General features: G+C 38.8%; 3 protein-coding genes across 7 annotated transcripts in view; 1 reads left to right on the forward strand and 2 right to left on the reverse strand.

The window, feature by feature from the left end:
• Window positions 1–18,323, forward strand: part of LOC149658822 (neuroligin-4, Y-linked-like) — a 190,949-nt gene that overhangs the window by 58,592 nt on the left and 114,034 nt on the right. The window lies entirely within an intron of this gene.
• LOC149658827 (speckle-type POZ protein-like A) lies at window positions 851–3,003 on the reverse strand. Of its 3 annotated transcripts, XM_089844471.1 has the most exons (3): window positions 2,771–3,003; window positions 1,442–1,913; window positions 851–1,366 (listed from the first exon to the last, which is right to left on the reverse strand). In XM_089844471.1, the coding sequence occupies exons 2-3, from the start codon at window positions 1,908–1,910 to the stop codon at window positions 930–932; spliced, it is 906 nt and encodes a 301-aa protein (XP_089700597.1). In that variant the 5' UTR covers window positions 1,911–1,913; window positions 2,771–3,003; the 3' UTR covers window positions 851–929. The 3 variants fall into 3 exon arrangements, with proteins under 3 accessions (XP_089700597.1, XP_089700598.1, XP_089700596.1); XM_089844472.1 differs by having other exon boundaries at window positions 851–1,835; window positions 2,771–3,001; XM_089844470.1 differs by having other exon boundaries at window positions 851–1,913; window positions 2,771–3,000.
• On the reverse strand, window positions 7,142–15,957 carry LOC149658828 (speckle-type POZ protein-like). 3 transcript variants are annotated; one of them, XM_089844464.1, is made up of 3 exons: window positions 10,644–10,773; window positions 8,079–8,211; window positions 7,142–8,006 (listed from the first exon to the last, which is right to left on the reverse strand). In XM_089844464.1, exons 2-3 carry the CDS (start codon window positions 8,206–8,208, stop codon window positions 7,222–7,224), a joined length of 915 nt encoding a protein of 304 aa, XP_089700590.1. In that variant the 5' UTR covers window positions 8,209–8,211; window positions 10,644–10,773; the 3' UTR covers window positions 7,142–7,221. The 3 variants fall into 3 exon arrangements, with proteins under 3 accessions (XP_089700590.1, XP_089700589.1, XP_089700587.1); XM_089844463.1 differs by lacking the exon at window positions 10,644–10,773 and adding an exon at window positions 15,897–15,957 and having other exon boundaries at window positions 7,142–8,211; XM_089844461.1 differs by having other exon boundaries at window positions 7,142–8,211.

Here is an 18,323-nt window from a genome sequence, read left to right on the forward strand (position 1 = left end):
TTAGTTCCCTCATCATTTGACTATTTGCGTTAAACTATTTGGCAAGACGCACTTGTGGATTTTTGTCTCACCCCAAGACGAGCATTAGCGAGTTGATTGCTGAGGATTTAGTACCAAACAGTTATAGAATTCACCTTACGGTGCGATGCCCATTTGTAGTTTGATGAGCAGAAAAGCAAACAAAAAGGGTGAGCCTAGGAAGAATGACGTTACATAACTAATGTATTAAGATGATACAGAGTGGCATCCTTCTTCAATAATCCCCTTCTGGTAATACCAAGAACCAAACAACGCAATGCTAACGTCATGAAGTCGTACTTCATTATATCAGGGAGGAGCCTATTTTTGGAAAATTGCAGTGGTCTCCTGGAGTACCTCCATTTTAAAATACTATCAAAAGATTTGTCTTCGACTTTATGACCCACCTACTTATAATAAAGACAATAGCATTTTTCGAAAGAAGCATGACTTCACGGTGAGAGGGGCCAATGTTACGATAACACGTTCTTATGGAAACCCTAATCCGTTTTGGTAATACCTGTAGCTCTCTTTAGATCTTCTTCGTAGACGACGTGTTTCACCATATTTATGCGCATAGTAATATACTCTTGAACAAGATCACCTGATAAGTAATACTTGTCTTTTTCATGAAACTTTCATTGAATACCTGCATTCATTATGGGATTAACACAATTCTGTTACGTCAAATGATATCAACAAAGGTTTAACGTAGCTCTTTAAACAATTCAAAAGGTTGCAAACTTGCATCTGATAGTCCTCTAGCATAGGCATTATTATCCAGAAAAATATGGCTACAATCTAGACTTACAATGAATTAATCTCGAAGAAATTCATTTCTATGATTGGACATTTTATTGAAAAAGGAAAAACAAAACAGATATATCTCGATTTAATGAGCTTTGGTCGCTTTAATCCATGCATTTAGCCAAGAGCAAATGAGCTTTTTTCTCCAAATTCTCAGCGCCTTGTTCACGGCCGAGAATCAACATTTCCCAGGCATTGTTTTCCTTCAGTTGTTCAATCAGGATTTTTTCGCTCTGAGATTTCAACCCTTGAAGTCCCAGCATTTCAGCCATTTTCAACAAGACGCGAGAAGTCTTCTTCAAGTTAGTGCTCATTCCCAAGTACAGGTACTCCATCAAATCTTTCAGTTCCTCTAAATTCATGTCTTTGCTGAAATCGACGACTCCCTCTTCACTCTCTTTAAAGCCACTGTTGAACATGGCGCGGAAGTACTCGCATCTGAGCGAAAGAATACATTTGTGACCCTTGAACTCGCCGTTTTGAGCTTTTAGGACAACGTCTGATCCAGTTCCATCCAAGAAAAGTTTCTTGACAATGTCAACTGTAATGTCCGCAGTACGTTCGGGTGCAGTAACGATTTTCTCACATGCGGAAACCATTAGAACTCTCGTTTTACCTTCGAATTGAATAGTCAAATCTCCATTCGGTAATAGTTCCTGGTGGCGCTCCTTCAAGTATTTCAGCTTTACGAAGCAGGGGATTCCCCTATTCCATCCATAATCGCATTCTTCAGTTTCATGGGTAAATTGTTTACTTATTTTTTTCTCATCGCCGTTAATTATGGAAAAATTGCAAGTGGCCGAAATTCTCAAAGCAACTTTAGGCGGTTCCACCTTTATGAGCAAGTAAACAGGGAGGTATTCTTTGCTTTCTATATTGTATCCTTTGGGGAACATTTTTGCAATGATTTTCCATTTAACTCCGGATTGTGAGGTTGGTCCACCAAAGTCTTTACTTCGAAACAATTCGCCATATTTACAAGGAATGTTCAAGAAGTCTTCCATTTTCCACTGGAATTTAAATTTGTAACTTTCACATTTTGTGACATCACAAGGGATAGCGCTTTCGACAGTGTTTTCCGTCATGTACTACAAAGAAATACACACACGGTATGTATTGACAGTAGAAATTTAAAAAACATCTAAAATGCGTCACAAGCTAAGAAAAGTTGCCTAGATTAGAGACAAAGACTATTAGGTAAAACCCTTTCATCTATAATTCCTGTTCCATTACCATTTTTCTAGAAGAGTTAAATATGGTAAATGAAGGTAATTAATTTAAAGTGTACCAATTTAAGTATTAGGACTGGTAGCTGGGTAATATTTCTACCCGGTATAGCGATCTACCAATGAAGATAAGTATCTAAGAATAGGCAAAGAGAGTATAGGGGAGGAGTGGAAGCTCCCCCGCTCCACAAGGCTAAATTACAATGTTGCCCCTAAATTATACTAGTGGTACGAGGGAGTTTCCGGCTCAGTCGCGCCACCTACGATACCGTTTAATGCCTCAAACGGAAATGCCTCGGTACGGCGCATTGAAGATGCGCGGTAGAAAAGAGGAACAAGATTTTCCCCTCTTTCCACTCCTCCCATAAGAAAGCATTACTGCGTACTTAGGAAAAAGCTATGAGAGTGGCGGCAGTAGCCTTGTCAACCCCAATGCACTGGAATAAAAAAACTTAGGCTTTTGGCCTTTGCACGGCGCCCGTGGTCTGCTAAAATTAGAGGAAAAAAGAATTGTGCAGCTGCTGGACACTAGCTAGAGTCAGTGGACTGTAAAATATGTGTTTTTCAATCTCAAAGGCCACACGGAACACAGATCTTGACATTCGAGACTAATACTTAGACACTCAGATATACAACCAAAAATATTCAACACGCTACATTTTAATTTAATCAGATTATAACGAAAGTAATTTGAGCTTAGGCAAAACTTAAGCACAAACCTGTTAGGACCAATTGTTGAATGTTTTAATTTGTTAACTGTTATTTAATCTAACTCAGGAATTTCTGTCGAATTCTAGAAACTAGGAAGTTGAATATCGTTTTCCGAACGTAATGCAGACGACGTCAATCAGACTCGTGTGACTGAGATGCAGGGTGGGAAATAAGGTTTTTTTTTTAAAATGGACATTAGGCCAGTGACCTCCCCTGGCCTGGAATAAATAAATTGTTCCATGACTATTGACCAGGGCACGTCTGCTAAACTAAAGAAATGGATAATTAAAATAATTGAGCTAGTGTCTGGACTCTGGTTACCCTTTAATTTTCCAAGTGGCCCCGTGGACCACTGACCCCTCTCTGATTTAATTTTTAAAATGGTCATTTGCCTTGGGACGAACGATTAAGTAGTGGTTCGTGACAAAGGTTCTTATATGTTTGCCGTGTGCCACCGCCATATTTCCCACGCTGCTGAGAGGAAAACCTTAGGCATTGCCTCTTTTATATCGCTGGCGCTGATTGGCCAGTAGGTCGCCTCACCAAAATCCAATCAAATACATACTTCAATTATAGTTTTATCATAAGTGAATAATTAACTAGTTTACTAAACATTATTTACTTGTCATTATTAGCTCTCGAAGAAATCAGAAACATTTCAAGGATGCATATTTCACTTCCAACCTAAGGAAAGAGAAAAAAAAACAACTAAATTTTTATCAATAATGTCCCTTCCGTTTATCCGTTATCAGTTCAGTACCGAACCGGGAGGATTGCACTTTGCAAGACCCCATCAACTAACACTGGTTTCTGACTAATTGACCACGGGGAGTTAAAAAAAAAACTGAAAAAATTTCTAGTACGCCGCAAGTATTTTTAAAAATTTTAAATTTCAATATTTCATGTACTTATCACTATTGAGACTAAAGGCCGTGGCTGGTGTGAAAAGCTCGTAGTAGGGAATTTACGCTAATCAGAATTGGTACATTAACGTTTATTTAGAAACCACAACTACCATAAGTTCATAAGATATGTTCCATAATTTTGTCACGGGTTAGTGAAAGCTTGTCATGAAGTGACGTATGTGAAATGTCATGGATTTTCGTAAAGCGGCGCCTGGTGAGGCGCTGTCAAAGGCTTAGTATACACTATATAGGAAGATGGACTGCAAAACCGCGTATTTTCAATTATCGCTTGTCGTTGTCGAACTAGCTCTCAGTACGTCTCTAGCATTACTAAATTTAGGTAATGTCAAACTTATGGAACATCTTATAAACTTATGCTACTACTAGCATAAATTAGTCTTAGCCGTTGGTCACTCATTGAAGAGTCTTGTTGTCATTTGTTTTTATTTTCTAACGTTTTACGCGGTAATTGTACAATTTCTAAGCCTGTCCTTAAACTTCGGTGCATTTACTTTGTATTGAGTGTCGGAATCAGGATCAGGATCAAGTTCAACTATGTATCGAAAAATCTTTTTGCGGAATTTCGTTAATATTTGGTGTTTTATCTTTTAATTTTAAATCCAAGTGACAGACACGTGATTACAAAATTAATTCGGAATCTAGATGGATGCACCAGTCTTTTGACTGGACATTACTTTGACCATCTGTATTTGTCGAAATTACATTTAAAAAGAAAATGGTCCCTTCACTCCATAGATATTTGTTTCTTCTTTTTGCCTTCGGGTGTAGGGCTGTCTGCTTCTAATTGGTTGTCAGGATGACCGAAAACTGACCCTCCATTAAATGCGATCTAACATAAACCAGCTTAACCTGACCTGATTCTAAACTACGAGGCCCGTTTGTTGTCAAATTTACGTTATTTTCAAAAGACTAGTAGAATGTTCCTAAAAGTTCTTAAAACTTTGTGTGTGAATCAATTGTCTGGAATAAAAACAAATATGTTCGTGATGTGAGAGCTAATGATATTTAAGTCGGTGGCAGGGATTGTTGAATTTAACTTTTCGCGGAAATTCCTGTTCCTTTAAACATTTAAGTTCAAAATAAATGAAAAGATAAAATATGACATTAAAATTGCATGTTTCAATGAATATATAAATTAATATTAATGTTGTTAAACTAGAATAATCCCATAAGTGGAAATTATTTTTTATATCAGCACTGACCCTTTGTGACTTACATGCTGATGCAGGCAATAGAAACCACGGCCTACTGTGATCCCATATTCACCCGGCCGTAACCGACGCAATCAAAGAATTAGAATCACATAAGGTTACCTTCCTATTTAGAGGGGCTGCCCTTAAATGAACACACTAGTCTCTTTAATTTTACTCTTGAATATACGATGTCGATACATTCTTACTTCTAAGGCAGACCCATCGTTATAGAGAGAAATATAGGGTTATGGTAAGTAATACCAAGAGCGTATTCAGGATGCCATATGAATGTGAAATCACTTGGGAAATTACTATTGCCCCTCCAGTGGTCTACCGTCTACACGTAGAGTACCTCCATTTTAAAGCATAGCGCGGCTCCAGTGGATCCCCTGCATGGGGACTTTCCTCCTGAACTCCGGGTTTGGCTTGGCAAAGGCTAGTGCTCGGGATTTATACATGCAGGTATAAATCCCGCCCACAAACATGCCTCTAGCTTTGCCAAGCCAAAACTGGAGTTTGTAAGGAAAGACAACTTGTAGGGGATCCACTGGAGCCGCGCTATGCTTTAAATATTATAAAAAAGTTTATCTTTGACCTTTTCACCAATCTACCTAAAACGAAGGCAGTAAAAATTTCACTAAGAACCATCACTACATGGTACAATAGGTCAATTATACGATTCCACGTTCTTATGGTATCCTCAGGGCCGTCTTCAGTGTTATATGGGCCCCTGGGCAGTGCAGTATATTGGGCCCCCTAATCCCCTATACAAATAAAATTAATCGAGAAATAAAAATATTTATTTTTTTCCTTGAAACAAAAGTCTACAAATTTAATAGTCAACGCGAAGTCAGAAACATTTGCGCACTTTCTTCCTTGAAAATTCCTTAACAATTGGATCGAAGTCGATCATTTTTTGGATCGCCATTACGTAATTTACGTTTGATCACATTATTGACAAATATCTTGTCTTGGAATTCTAATACTTTCTCCAACTGTATGCGTGTGAAAGGTCGCTTTCATGGTTCTGACAAGATGTCGGCCCATTTCGAATCCAGCACTCAACTGTGTTAGGATTGCTGATTACCCATAGCCCTGCATCTGTTTCCTGGAAGGAAGATGTTTTCGTTTCACATTTAGGCACTTCCACTGGTGGAATATCCTCATCTAGATCAGTTATAGGAACAAGTGATGACTCCATTGCAATGTCGGTTGGAACTGTGGTAGTCGTTGAGGGCGTCGGTGATATTGTTGAAAGAGTAATTTTACCAGGCTCAGCACTTCTCATAACATATTAATGGAACCATGATGTTACCTTGGGAAATTTGTTAGCTTTCTCTTTCTCCTGCACAGCTCGTTTTATCTTCTGGGCACCGCTCAAAGTATTAAGTTTCATTTTTGAATTGATCACTAATAATCTCTATTTATAGTTTGTCTAACATCTCAGCCATAATTTTATTCATGACAGGCATTATATTTTAAACAGAGTTGTCTACTTTCAGCAGGGAAAGAAATAGACTTGTACCTCACGCGCCACCTAACAGCCGGAATGAGCGAGAAAATTCCAGGTTTTCTCTCTGCGCATGGGCAAAATTACAGTATAGACTGAATCTGTTTTAGGGTGAAGGATTCAAACTAAGTAAATAAGCCAATATGCGGTTGTGAAGTGAGGCCATGGGGAGGGGGGATAATGTAAAAGCCTAGGCAATGGGTGACTACCTTATAGGTCTCAGATTTTTAGTTTTACATTTTTCAAGTTCGAAGGCCAAATTTTTCATTGAAAAGACTGAATGACCGATGGAAAATAGTTTACATTTTCTAGTGGTTTTCTTATGACAAGAAATGTAAAATGAGTATTATTTGGCAATTATGGGGCCCCTGTTCTTAAGGGGCCCCTGGGCCAGTGCCCAACGGGCCCAATGGATAAGACGGCACTGGGTATCCTGAATCCATTCTTGCTAATACCTGTGGTTTTCTTTGGATCTTCTCCGTTGGCAACGTGATTCACCATATTTATGAGCGTAATAATGTGTACTCTTGTTCAAGATCACCTGATAAATAATCCTTTTTTTCTTATGAAACTTAACATTGAATACCTCTAATATAGGATTTACTTAATTTTGATCCGTCTAGTATTGCCAAAGAAAGGTTTAACGTACCTCGTTAAACAACTGCAACTGTTAGTTCTCTAGCTTCGACATTATTAGCTAGTTAATGGCTGAAATTTAGACGGACAATGAACTAAAGTTGAAGAAATTCATTTTTATGATTGAACATTTTAATGAAAAAGTAAAAACAAAAAGGAACAAATATGTATCAATGTAATGGGCTTTGGTCGTATTAATCCTTGCATTTAGCCAAGAGCAAATGAGCCTCTTTCTCCAAATTCTCAGCGCCTTGTTCATGGCCGAGAATCAGCAGTTCAAAGGCATTGTTTTCCTTCAGCTTTTTAATCAGGATTTTTTCGCTCTGAGATTTCAACTCATGAAGTCCTAGCATTTCAGCCATTTTCAACAAGACGCGAGAAGTCTTGTTCAAGTTAGTGCTCATCCCCAAGTACAGGTACTCCATCAAATCTGTGAGTTCCTCTAAATTCATGTCTTTGCTGAAATCCACGACTCCCTCTTCACTCTCTTTAAATTTGTTGTCGAACATGGCGCGGAAGTACTCGCATCTCATCGAAAGAATCCATTTGTGACCTTTGAACTCTCCATTTTGAGCTTTGAGGACAACGTCAGATCCAGTTCCATCCAAGAAAAGTTTCTTGACAATTTCGACTGTAACTTCTGAGTCCGCTGTTGGCTTGGGTGCATTCGCCATTTTCTTACATGCGGAAACCATTAGAACTCTCGTTTTGCCTTCGAATTGAATAGTCAAATCTCCGTTTGGCAATAGTTCGTGGTGGCGCTCCTCCAAGTCTTTCAGCTTTACAAAACTGGGGAATCCCCTACTCCATCCAACATCACATTCTTCAGTATCATGAGTCAATTCATGAAATAATTTTTTCTCGTCGCCGTTAATTATGGAAAAAGTGCAAGTGGCCGATATTCTTAAAGCAACTTTAGGTGGTTCCACCTTTATCTTCAAGTAAACAGAGAGGTATTCTTTGCTTTCTATGTCACGTCCTTTGGGGTAAATGTAAGCAATGATTTTCCATTTAACTCCGGATTGTGAGGTTGGTCCACCAAAATCTTTACTTTTAAACTCTTCGCCAAATTTACATGGAATATTCAAGAAGTCTTTCATTTTCCACTGAAATTTAAAGTTGTAACTTTCACATTCCGTGACATCACAAGGGATAGCACTTTCGACGATGTTTTCAGCCATGTCCTACAAAGAAATACACACACGTTATGTAGTGACAGTAGAAATTAAAAAAAAAACATGATAAAATGCTTTACAAGCTATGAAGAGTTGCCTAGATTAGAAACAAGGAAAATTAGTTAAAACACTTTCATCTATAATTCCTGTTCCATTACCATTTTTCTAGAAGAGTTAAATATGGTAAATGAAGGTAATTAACTTAAAGTGTACCATTTTAAGTATTAGGACTGGTAGCTGGGTAACATTTCTACCCGGTATAGCGATCTACCAATGAAGATAAATATCTAAGAATAAGAAAGCATTACTGCGTACTTAAGAAAAAGCTATGAGAGTGGCGGCAGTAGCCTTGTCAACAGGGCCGGAAATAAGCACAGGACACTGGACATTGTCCAATAAAATTTTAAAATGTCCCATAACTTTTTTAAAAACTCAGGGGGTCACTGGACAGTTTGACCAATAAATTTTCTGAAGTTTTGATAGCTTGACTATGGAGAAGCCACACTATTTTTGCACACTCCAGTGGACAATGTCCTATAAATTTTCCAGTCAAACAGGGGGGTCACTGGACACATGTCCCATAAGAAATTTTTCTTATTTCCGGCCCTGCTTGTCAACCCCAATGCACTGGAATAAAAAAAGTTAGGCTTTTGGCCTTTGCAGGGTGACCACAACAAAGCCTTCAAAAAAATATAGGAAAATAGGAAATTTACAATTGATTTATAGGAAATTATAGGAGATTTTTCATTAAAATAATAGGAAAATATAGGAGATGTTTCATTAAAAAAAAATAGAAAAATATAGGATATTTGCCATTTTCATGATTTTCAACACAAACTAAAACAGTATTAATCAACTTAATTTAAAAATATTAAATACAATTCGTAAGCCAGATACCTCGTGGAAATGACGGAATACTAAACTCAGGGCCCGATTAAGCAATTTTGCACCCGGGCGCCAAGATAATGTGCGCCCCCTTAAGTTGGAAAAAAAGAACAGCAAATGTTGCTAAGGGGGAATAGTTTAACTCAATGCGACGGCAACAAGTCTTGCGCCCAGGGGCCATTACCCACTCGCCCCCTTTAATCCGTCCCTGACTATAACATATTCAAAGGGCATCTCCCTATCTCTGGAACAACCAGAGTTACGAGCCTCCAAAGTAGTGTAATGCTATTCTTATGGAGAGGGGTATGTTTGTGAATATTTTCCTCATTTACTTCACCCCTGTTTTCTCGATCCCCAAGTTTTTAGTATGGTTAGATGGTGGGGGGCAAATAGGACTATTACATAATCAAAGGGCATCTCCGTATCTCTAGTAGAACCAGAGTTATGAGCCTCCAAAGTTGGCTGTAATGCTATTCCTATGCAAGGTGTGTTTATGAACATTTTTCTTAATTACTCAGCCCCTTTTTACTCGATCCCCAAGTTTTTAGTATGGTTGGATGGAGAACTCAATGCGCCCCCAACAAGCCTTGTGCCCCGGTGCCAGTGCCCCTCGGTCTCCCCTTTAATCCGTCCCTGGCTAAACTAAAAACACGATCTGAAGCAGACAACAAGTTTTCCGTTTCCCATAACATTTTCATGGAGTAATTTTATCGGCGTGAGAATTATGTTTCCTTAAAAGTGCCTTACATTGCATCTAAGTCTCCTAAATTATAGCTCCATGGTCGCAGGCTGGCAGCAAGGATTTATAATACAAGCTAAACGTTAGCTTATGTTATTAATCCTTGGTTTCAGAAATGCAAAACTGCATTCATGTGTGTCACACTTTATATTTTTGAGTGCCATCTACTAAAACCAACAGTGAGAGCGCGCAAAGTATCAAAAAATTTCGAAAAATAGGAAAATATAGGAAAATTGTCTAAATTATAGGAACTAATAGGAAGGTATCGAAAAAATAGGAAAAATTATAAAATATAGGAATTGTGGTCACCCTGCCTTTGCACGGCGCCCGTGGTCTGCTAAAATTAGAGGAAGTTAAGAATTGTGCAGCTGCTGGACAGGGCCGGAAATAAGAAAACTTTATTATAGGACATGCGTCCAGTGACCCCCTGTTTGACTGGAAAATTTATAGGACATTGTCCACTGGAGTGTGAAAAATAGTGTCGCATCTCCATAGTCAAGGTATCAAAACTTATTGGTCAAAGTGTCCAGTAACCCCTTAGTTTAAAAAAAAATTATGGGACAATTTAAAATTTTATTGGACAATGTCCAGTGTCCTGTGCTTATTTCCGGCCCTGCTGCTGGACACTGGCTAGAGTCAGTGGACTGTAAAATATGTGGGTTTCAATCTCAAAGGCCACACGGAACACAGATCTTCACATTCGAGACTAATATTTAGACACTCAGATATACAACCAAAAATATTCAACACGCTACATTTTAATTTAATCAGATTATAACGAGGGTAATTTGAGCTTAGGTAAAACTTAAGCACAAACCTGTTAGGACCAATTGTTGAATGTTTTAATTTGTTAACTGTTATTTAATCTAACTCAGGAATTTCTGTCGAATTCTAGAAACTAGGAAGTTGAATATCGTTTTCCGAACGTAATGCAGACGACGTAAATCAGACTCTTGTGACTGAGATGCCGGGTGGGAAATAAGGATTTTTTTTAAAATGGACATTAATTAGGCCAGTGATCCCCTTTGGCCTGGAACAGGGATAGATAGACTTTTTTAAGACGGAATAAACAATGTTTGGCCTTCACTTCAGTCCGACTCATAGACCAGTATATAGTCCCTTCCTTCAACACGTAACCAAAAAATTAAATTATCTTATTGGCTCACAAAAACTACGTATTGGTGACGTTGCTGACGGGGAGGGCCAAAAATACGCAATTCCTGTTTACCTCTGTCGCCATGACTACGACCCCTCTTGCGTTGTACCATAGCCCACTCGATCACGCGCGTCACGACGCAAGCTGCTCGCGCTACAGCTATAGAGCGCGGATCGAGTGGGCTACAGATAAGCGTCTTCACAGGGATTCAAAATGGAGCCGTCTAAAACTCTAAATGCGAGGGCAAGGTAATTGTTCGGGAATTGTTTTTAATAGCAATTAAGAAGGTAGTTAGTGAATTTGGTGCCGGTGTTTTGGATTTGGAGTACATCTGTAAGGTTGAAAAGTGTTCGCTAATTCTTTCTTAAGCCAATCATGTCTACTATCCTCATGATTTTGTAAACGAATTTGATGAAGTTAACCTAGGCTTAATGAATGGCCAGGAGTTTTGTGAGCTTAGTGTTTGGTTTAAACCTGTTCGTGTTGTAATATCTATGAAGACTTTTACTCAATTCTAACTCACTTTTAATTTTCTTGGGTCATCCCGTTTTTTATCAGTTGCAAGCCCTATGTCTTGTGTAACTTCCATTTTTAAACAATGTTATTTCAAAAATTACAATCCGAGCCCATTCCAACTTGGCAGACGAAGGGGCAGACGACGTTTATTTGACCCGGATATACATACAACGCCGTAACAAAAATAAGACCCGCCTCTTCTTTCATACCCCTCCGTCACGGGTAAGGGGGTCGTGGACTAGGACGTGCACCCGAATAACCCTGTTACCCATTCCGTCTTAAAAAAGTCTATCTACCCCTGCCTGGAATAAATAAATTGTTCGATGACTATTGACCAGGGCACGTCTGCTAAACTAAAGAAATGGATAATTAAAATATTTGAGCTAGTGTCTGGACTCTGGTTACCCTTTAATTTTCTAAGTGGTCCCGTGGACTACTGACCCCCCCCCCTCTGATTTAATTTTTAAACAGGTCCAGGCAATTTTTAAATTGGTCATTTGCCGCATGGACGAACCAATACTGAAGGACCGATGGCAGCCCATAGAGTCCCATACTAAGCGACTAAACAACCAAAGGGTACGTTCAGTAACGAAAATCTCAAGGAAATCGCTGTTTTCTTGATGTGTGGTTGATGGGCTCGAGACGTCACAGTGACGTAAAAGGCTGTTGAACGGAAAAGTGACATTTTGAAGTTAGCGCTGTTTTAGAAAATGGAGTCGGGGAAAGGTCTTACTGGCCCTCAAAACGTTACGAAGCGCAAATGGCTCTTTTTATTTATAAACGAGCTCCCAAATAATGAAATTGTTTAAGAAAATTATGCCTATTTGAATGGTAGAAGTAGTTTTGTAAAGAAAACTAATACAATTACTGAAGGAATAACATTATTGGAATTTTATTTTTAAATCCCGCGTTTGTCAAGTGTTCATCAGTCAAGCGCTACGTCACGCCATCAAAAAAACCATATTGATTAGATGATTTTTTTGATGGGCAAGCGCTGAGCATCATGACGTCAAAACCGGAAACGCGAAAAAGCGTACAGTAGGAAAAATCTCACATCGCTTAGTAAGCGCTGCCATCAAAGAGTGTTACTGAACGTACCCAATGTTAAGCTTACTTCCCCCTTTTCAGCCCAAAAATGGAGGGGGGGGGTTTGAAATATACCGAGTCAAATCCCGGAAAAAGCTCGCGCCATCTAGACAAAATGAGACGTTAGATGCTTCCCTCTTTAGAACGTTGATTCCCCCATATGTCCCCCTCTATCCGGTTTGCTACTATCTGCCGCTAGAAGGCGAATTAACAAGTATTTATACCCTCTTTGGTCCATGTTTGCCGTGTGCCACCAAAGAGGGCACATTCTTTGGTGCCACCGCGTTATTTCCCACGCTGCTGAGAAGAAAACCTTAGGCATTGCCCTTATCAGGAATGTATGGAGGGGTTGGAATGGCTAAGGTCAAATCCTAATCGGCGTGAAATGATCTTGGAAACAACTGGCGTGGCTTAATTTACGCTAGTGACGTCATAGCCTGACGTAAAAATCGTATTTACCACTTAAATTATTTTCATTCATTCTTTGGCTGTCAAAAAAACTTGTTTGCTATAATTCTCCACCCTCTACCCTAGGTCCTCTGCCATGGCTGAGAGAATCGAATATGAACGCGAACGGCGGCGAATCAGCGCATTTAACTTTAAAAAAATCTAAAAGGTCACTTCTGCCATGCCTTTTTTTAACGAGTCATGAAATTTTTCGCCTTCGGTAGACAGCCAAACAGACGTAGGGGGAGGAGCTACACTTCTAAAAAGCAAAAAAGGACTCGCCTTATGTTACGAGACCCCTCTAGCCATTCCAGCCCCTCCATACATTCCTGCTCTTATATATCGCTGGCGCTGATTGGCCAGTAGGTCGCCTCACCAAAGTTCAAATACATACTTCAATTATAGTTTTATCATAAGTGAATAATTAACTAGTCAACAAAACATTATTTACTTATGCTTATTAGCTCTCGAAGAAATCAGAAACATTTCAAGGATGCATATTTCATTTCCAACATAAGGAAAAAGAGAAAAAAAAACTAAATTTTTATCAATAATGTCCCTTCCGTTATCAGTTCAGTACTGAACTATTTTTGATATCAGCACTCGCCCTTTGTGACTTACATGCTGATGCAGGCAATAGAAACCACGGCCTACTGTGATCCCATATTCACCCGGCCCTAACCGACTCAATCAAAGAATTAGAATCACAAATGCGTACCTTCCTTTTTAGAGGGGCTGCCCTTAAATGAACTAACTAGTCTCTTTAATTTTATTCATGAATATACGATGTCGATACTATTTTACTTCATAGGCAGACCAGACCCATCTTTATAGAGAGTAATTTAGGATTATGGCAATACCAAGAGCGGATTCACGATACCATATGAATGTGAAATCAAGGCAACGTCCACGCCATGAAGTCATGTTTTTCATAACATGAGGGAGGAGCCTATATTTGGAAAATTACTGGTGTGCCTCCAGTGGTCTACACGTAGAGTACCTCCATTTTAAAATATTATAAAAAGTTACATTTGACCTTTTAACCCACCTACAGGCAGTAACATTTTCTGTAAAAATCATGACTACATGATACACGGGGTTAATTATACGATTCCACGTTCTTATTATATCCTGAATCCATTCTTGCTAATAACTGTGGTGTTCTTCAGATCGTCTCCGTCGGCAACGTGATTCACCATATTTATTTAACATTGAATACCTCTAATATAGGATTTATTCAATTCTGATCCGTCAAATATTGCCAAAGAAAGGATTTGGTTTAACGTACCTGGTTAAACAAATGCAACTGTTAGTTCTCTAGCTTCGACATTATATTCCCTAGTTAAGAATGGCTGAAATTTAGACGGACAATGAACTAAAGTTGAAGAAATGCATTTCAGTATTTGAACATTTTAATGAAAAAGTAAAAACAAAAAGGAACAAATATGTATCAATGTAATGGGCTTTGGTCGTATTAATCCATGGATTTAGACAAGAGCAAATCAGCTTTTTTCTCCAAATTCTCAGCGCCTTGTTCATGGCCGAGAATCAACATTTCCCAGGCATTGTTTTCCTTCAGCTTTTTAATCAGGATTTTTTCGCATTGATATTTCAACCATTGAAGTCCCAGCATTTCAGCCATTTTCAACAAAACGCGAGAAGTCTTCTTCAAGTTAGTGGTCATTCCCAAGTACAGGTACTCCATCAAATCTGCGAGTTCCTCTAAATTCATGTCTTTGCTGAAATCGACGACTCCTTCACTCTCTTTAAAGCCACTGTCGAACATGGCGCGAAAGTACTCGCATCTGAGCGAAAGAACCCATTGGTGACCTTTGAACTCGCCGTTTTGAGCTTTTAGGACAACGTCTGATCCAGTTCCATCCAAGAAAAGTTTCTTGACAGTTTCGACTGTTACTTCTGAGTCCGCTGTTGGCTTGGGTGCAGTAACGATTTTCTCGCACGCGGAAACCATTAGAACTCTCGTTTTACCTTCGAATTGAATAGTCAAATGTCCGTTTGGCAATAGTTCCTGGTGGCGCTCCTCCAATCCATGATCGCATTCTTCAGTTTCATGGCTAAATTGTCTACTTATTTTTTTCTCATCGCCATTAATTATAGAAAAACTGAAAGTGGCCGAAATTCTCATAGCAACTTTTGGTGGTTCCACCTTTATGAACAAGAAAACAGAGAGGTGTTCTTTGTTGTCTATATTTTTCCTTTGGGGTACATTAGAGCGATGATATTCCATTTAACTCCGGATTTTGAGGTTGGCCCGCCAAAATCTTTCGCCATATTTACAAGGAATGTTCAAGAAGTCTTCAATTTTCCATTGGAATTTAAAGTTGTAACTTTCACATTTCGTGACATCACAAGGGATAGGGCTTTCGACGATGTTTTCAGCCATGTTCTACAAATAAATACACACGCGTTATGTATTGACAGCAGAAATTTAAAAAACACGATAAATGGTTTACAAGCTATGAAGAGTTCCCTAGATTAGAAACAAGGAAAATTAGTTAAAACACTTTCATCTATAATTCCTGTTGCTTTACCACTTTCTAGCAGAGTTAAATAATGTAAATAGGGATAATTAAGGTAAAGTGTCTCGAACACGCGCTCTGTAAGTCCCGTGACCAATGAATTTGGTTGAAATGGTATTAACCAGCCCTCATACAATTATTCTACAAGCGACGCGTCTGTTATGCACTTACACATCTACAGGAACTTTTTGGTCAATAGGCGATTTTAACAAGCTACCCCAACGGAAAGGACACTCGCGCGGGATATGTAAGGTAATAAAAAAGTGAAACAATAGGGGCCAAAAAAGCGAGCATGTAGTGAAAATTTCTTTACTAGACGCCTTACCTCCAGTTCTGAGCGAGACCGACACTCTGACAAATATTAACCTTACAGTAGAACTCGCAGCAGACAGCTTAAGCCTTTAGAAGGAACGTTATCTCTTAGCACCATCCCTAAACCACCGCACCATCGCGTGCTTCGGAGGAGGCAGAGTGACAGAGTCTATTTACCCTATTTTGTGGCAATGTAGCTTCAACTAGAATTCGTTCTGGTTTACTTTAAAAAATCGAAATCGGAATGATGGGGATGAAAAGCCCCGATCACACGGTATTCCTGTCGCCATACATTGCAAAACCTAGGGAGAGAGACATCTTGAAAAGTCGGCGCAATACTCGTGCAAGAGGGGGATTCTCCCCACACAAGTAATAAAAATGATGTTTCACCAATTGCGTGCGCAGAAACGCGGGAAAGAAAAACGCCTTCCACCAGTGTGGGAAATAAGGCACTTTCACAGGCCAATAGCCAGTTTAAAAATTACTTGGGCCAGTTTAAAAATTAAACGCTTTGGGGTCTACTGTCCCTGGTGGCCACTTAATTAATTCAAAGTTTTCCCCCTCAAGATTTTGGATCATTAAATAAATACTATGTTAATCCCTAAAATTGTCTCGTCTTTGCTTCTATGCTTTTTGCTTGCTTGGCCTGAATTGTGTATGTGGGAGTGGGATTATGGGTGGGTTTCGTATGTCTGTCTACGCTCAACACAGTGTAGAATCTGTAGATGAAGTGATTTTTGCAGTTAGCTAAAGCATGGCTAAAGGGAAGATAATCTCTCCGTAGTCTTGTTTGGGTCTGGTCTCTAGGGAAAGGCAGCCTGCTGCCTTTCACTGTATTAGGGTCTATGGGAAGATAACAATGGAGTGTCAACTCCCTCCCTACGGGTCGAATTTTTTAATTTAGTATTACCAGAAGGGGATAATGGAAGAAGGATGCCACTCTGTATCCTCTTAATGCTTTAGTTATGTAACGTCATTCTTCCCAGGCTCACCCTTTTAGTTTGCTTTCCCGCTCATCAAACTACAAATGGGCATCGCACCGTAAGGTGGATTCTATAATTGTTTGGCACTAAATCCCCAGCAATCACCCCAGAAACCTCGTCTTGACATGGGACAAAATGCACAAGCGCGTCTTGCCAAATATTTAAACGCTAATAGAGTAATGATGAGGGAACTATTTATCGTGTATGTGATTCGGTTTAGTAACCTTGCTCTAAATGATCCGATGTTGGGAAGAGTGACGTTACACTTACCCCGCTTTGTGGTACACTTCTCTCGAAGAGATATATTATATACTTCTGGTATTACTCAATAAAGACTTATAGTTCATAATTTAAGACTCCAATATTTTTAAATACCCATAACTATAAAAACTAACCTACTAAGCCTACGCCCTAGCAAATATTGTCCAAAATAGATAATTTGGCCCTAAATTACGAAAGCCTGATTTTTGAGGCTAAAAGTGGTAGGTGGCACTGTGGCCAGTTTTTTAATTAAAATACGCTCTACTGGCCACAGGTCCAGTTTTTAAAAAATCCTTATTTCCCACACTGCCTTCCACCTCTGCTTTTCAAGAAGTTTGCATATTTTGTACAGGGGAGTTTAATAGGCTAATTTGGAGAGAGTGTTGTATATCCTGGTGCCTATTTTTTAAGAGTGACTGAAAATTACTTTTATCTTTAACTGTAACTTGTAAGTCGAATTTCCTTTCCTAAAACTCTTTCACATGACTGGTTTACACCAGGGTTCGAATTAAAAAAACCCAGCCCAAAAGACCCACCGGTTTTATTGGGTTTTACCTGCAATAAAAAACCCAGTTAATAAAACCCATCACTTTGATCTTCAATTTTGATGAATTTGAATGTTAGAATAATTTCATTTTAAAGATATTTGATGTTTTAACTTCAAAAGTAGCATTTAATATTATTTATAATTTTTTATGAAACATTTTAAGACCTTTTAATTAAGCAGTTACTTTTGAATGACAATTGCTACCATGCACGCAACTGCTAAAGATAAAAGACCCAAATACCCGATAAAACCCGGTGGGCTGGGTTTTTTTAAACCCTGGTTTACACTCTTTTTAATAACTATGATTTTAAATCGAAGCTCACGAATGGGCTTAATATGAATCTATGATTTTCCAAACGTTGGGTTCTATGAGTTTTCACTGGCGTGTAAATGGCAAAGTTGGTTCAAATTAATAACTGTTCAAAGTAATTGACCCAGGTAGTTGGAGATAAAACAATTACTGGTGTGAAAAGCTCGTGCAATGTTATTTATTTAGGAACAAGGACTACTAACATAAATTTGTCTTAGCCGTTTGTCACAGATTGAAGAGTTAGTTTGGACTTGTTTTTGTATACCAACGCTACACGGTAATTGTACAACTTCTAAGCCTATCCTTAACCTTCGGTTCATTAACTTTTGATATATTGTC

The sequence above is a fragment of the Phalangium opilio genome, unplaced genomic scaffold (genome assembly GCF_054372755.1).
Source record: "Phalangium opilio isolate 3A_F unplaced genomic scaffold, DU_Popi_V2 ptg000075l_1, whole genome shotgun sequence".
Taxonomy (NCBI): Eukaryota; Metazoa; Arthropoda; class Arachnida; order Opiliones; family Phalangiidae; genus Phalangium; species Phalangium opilio.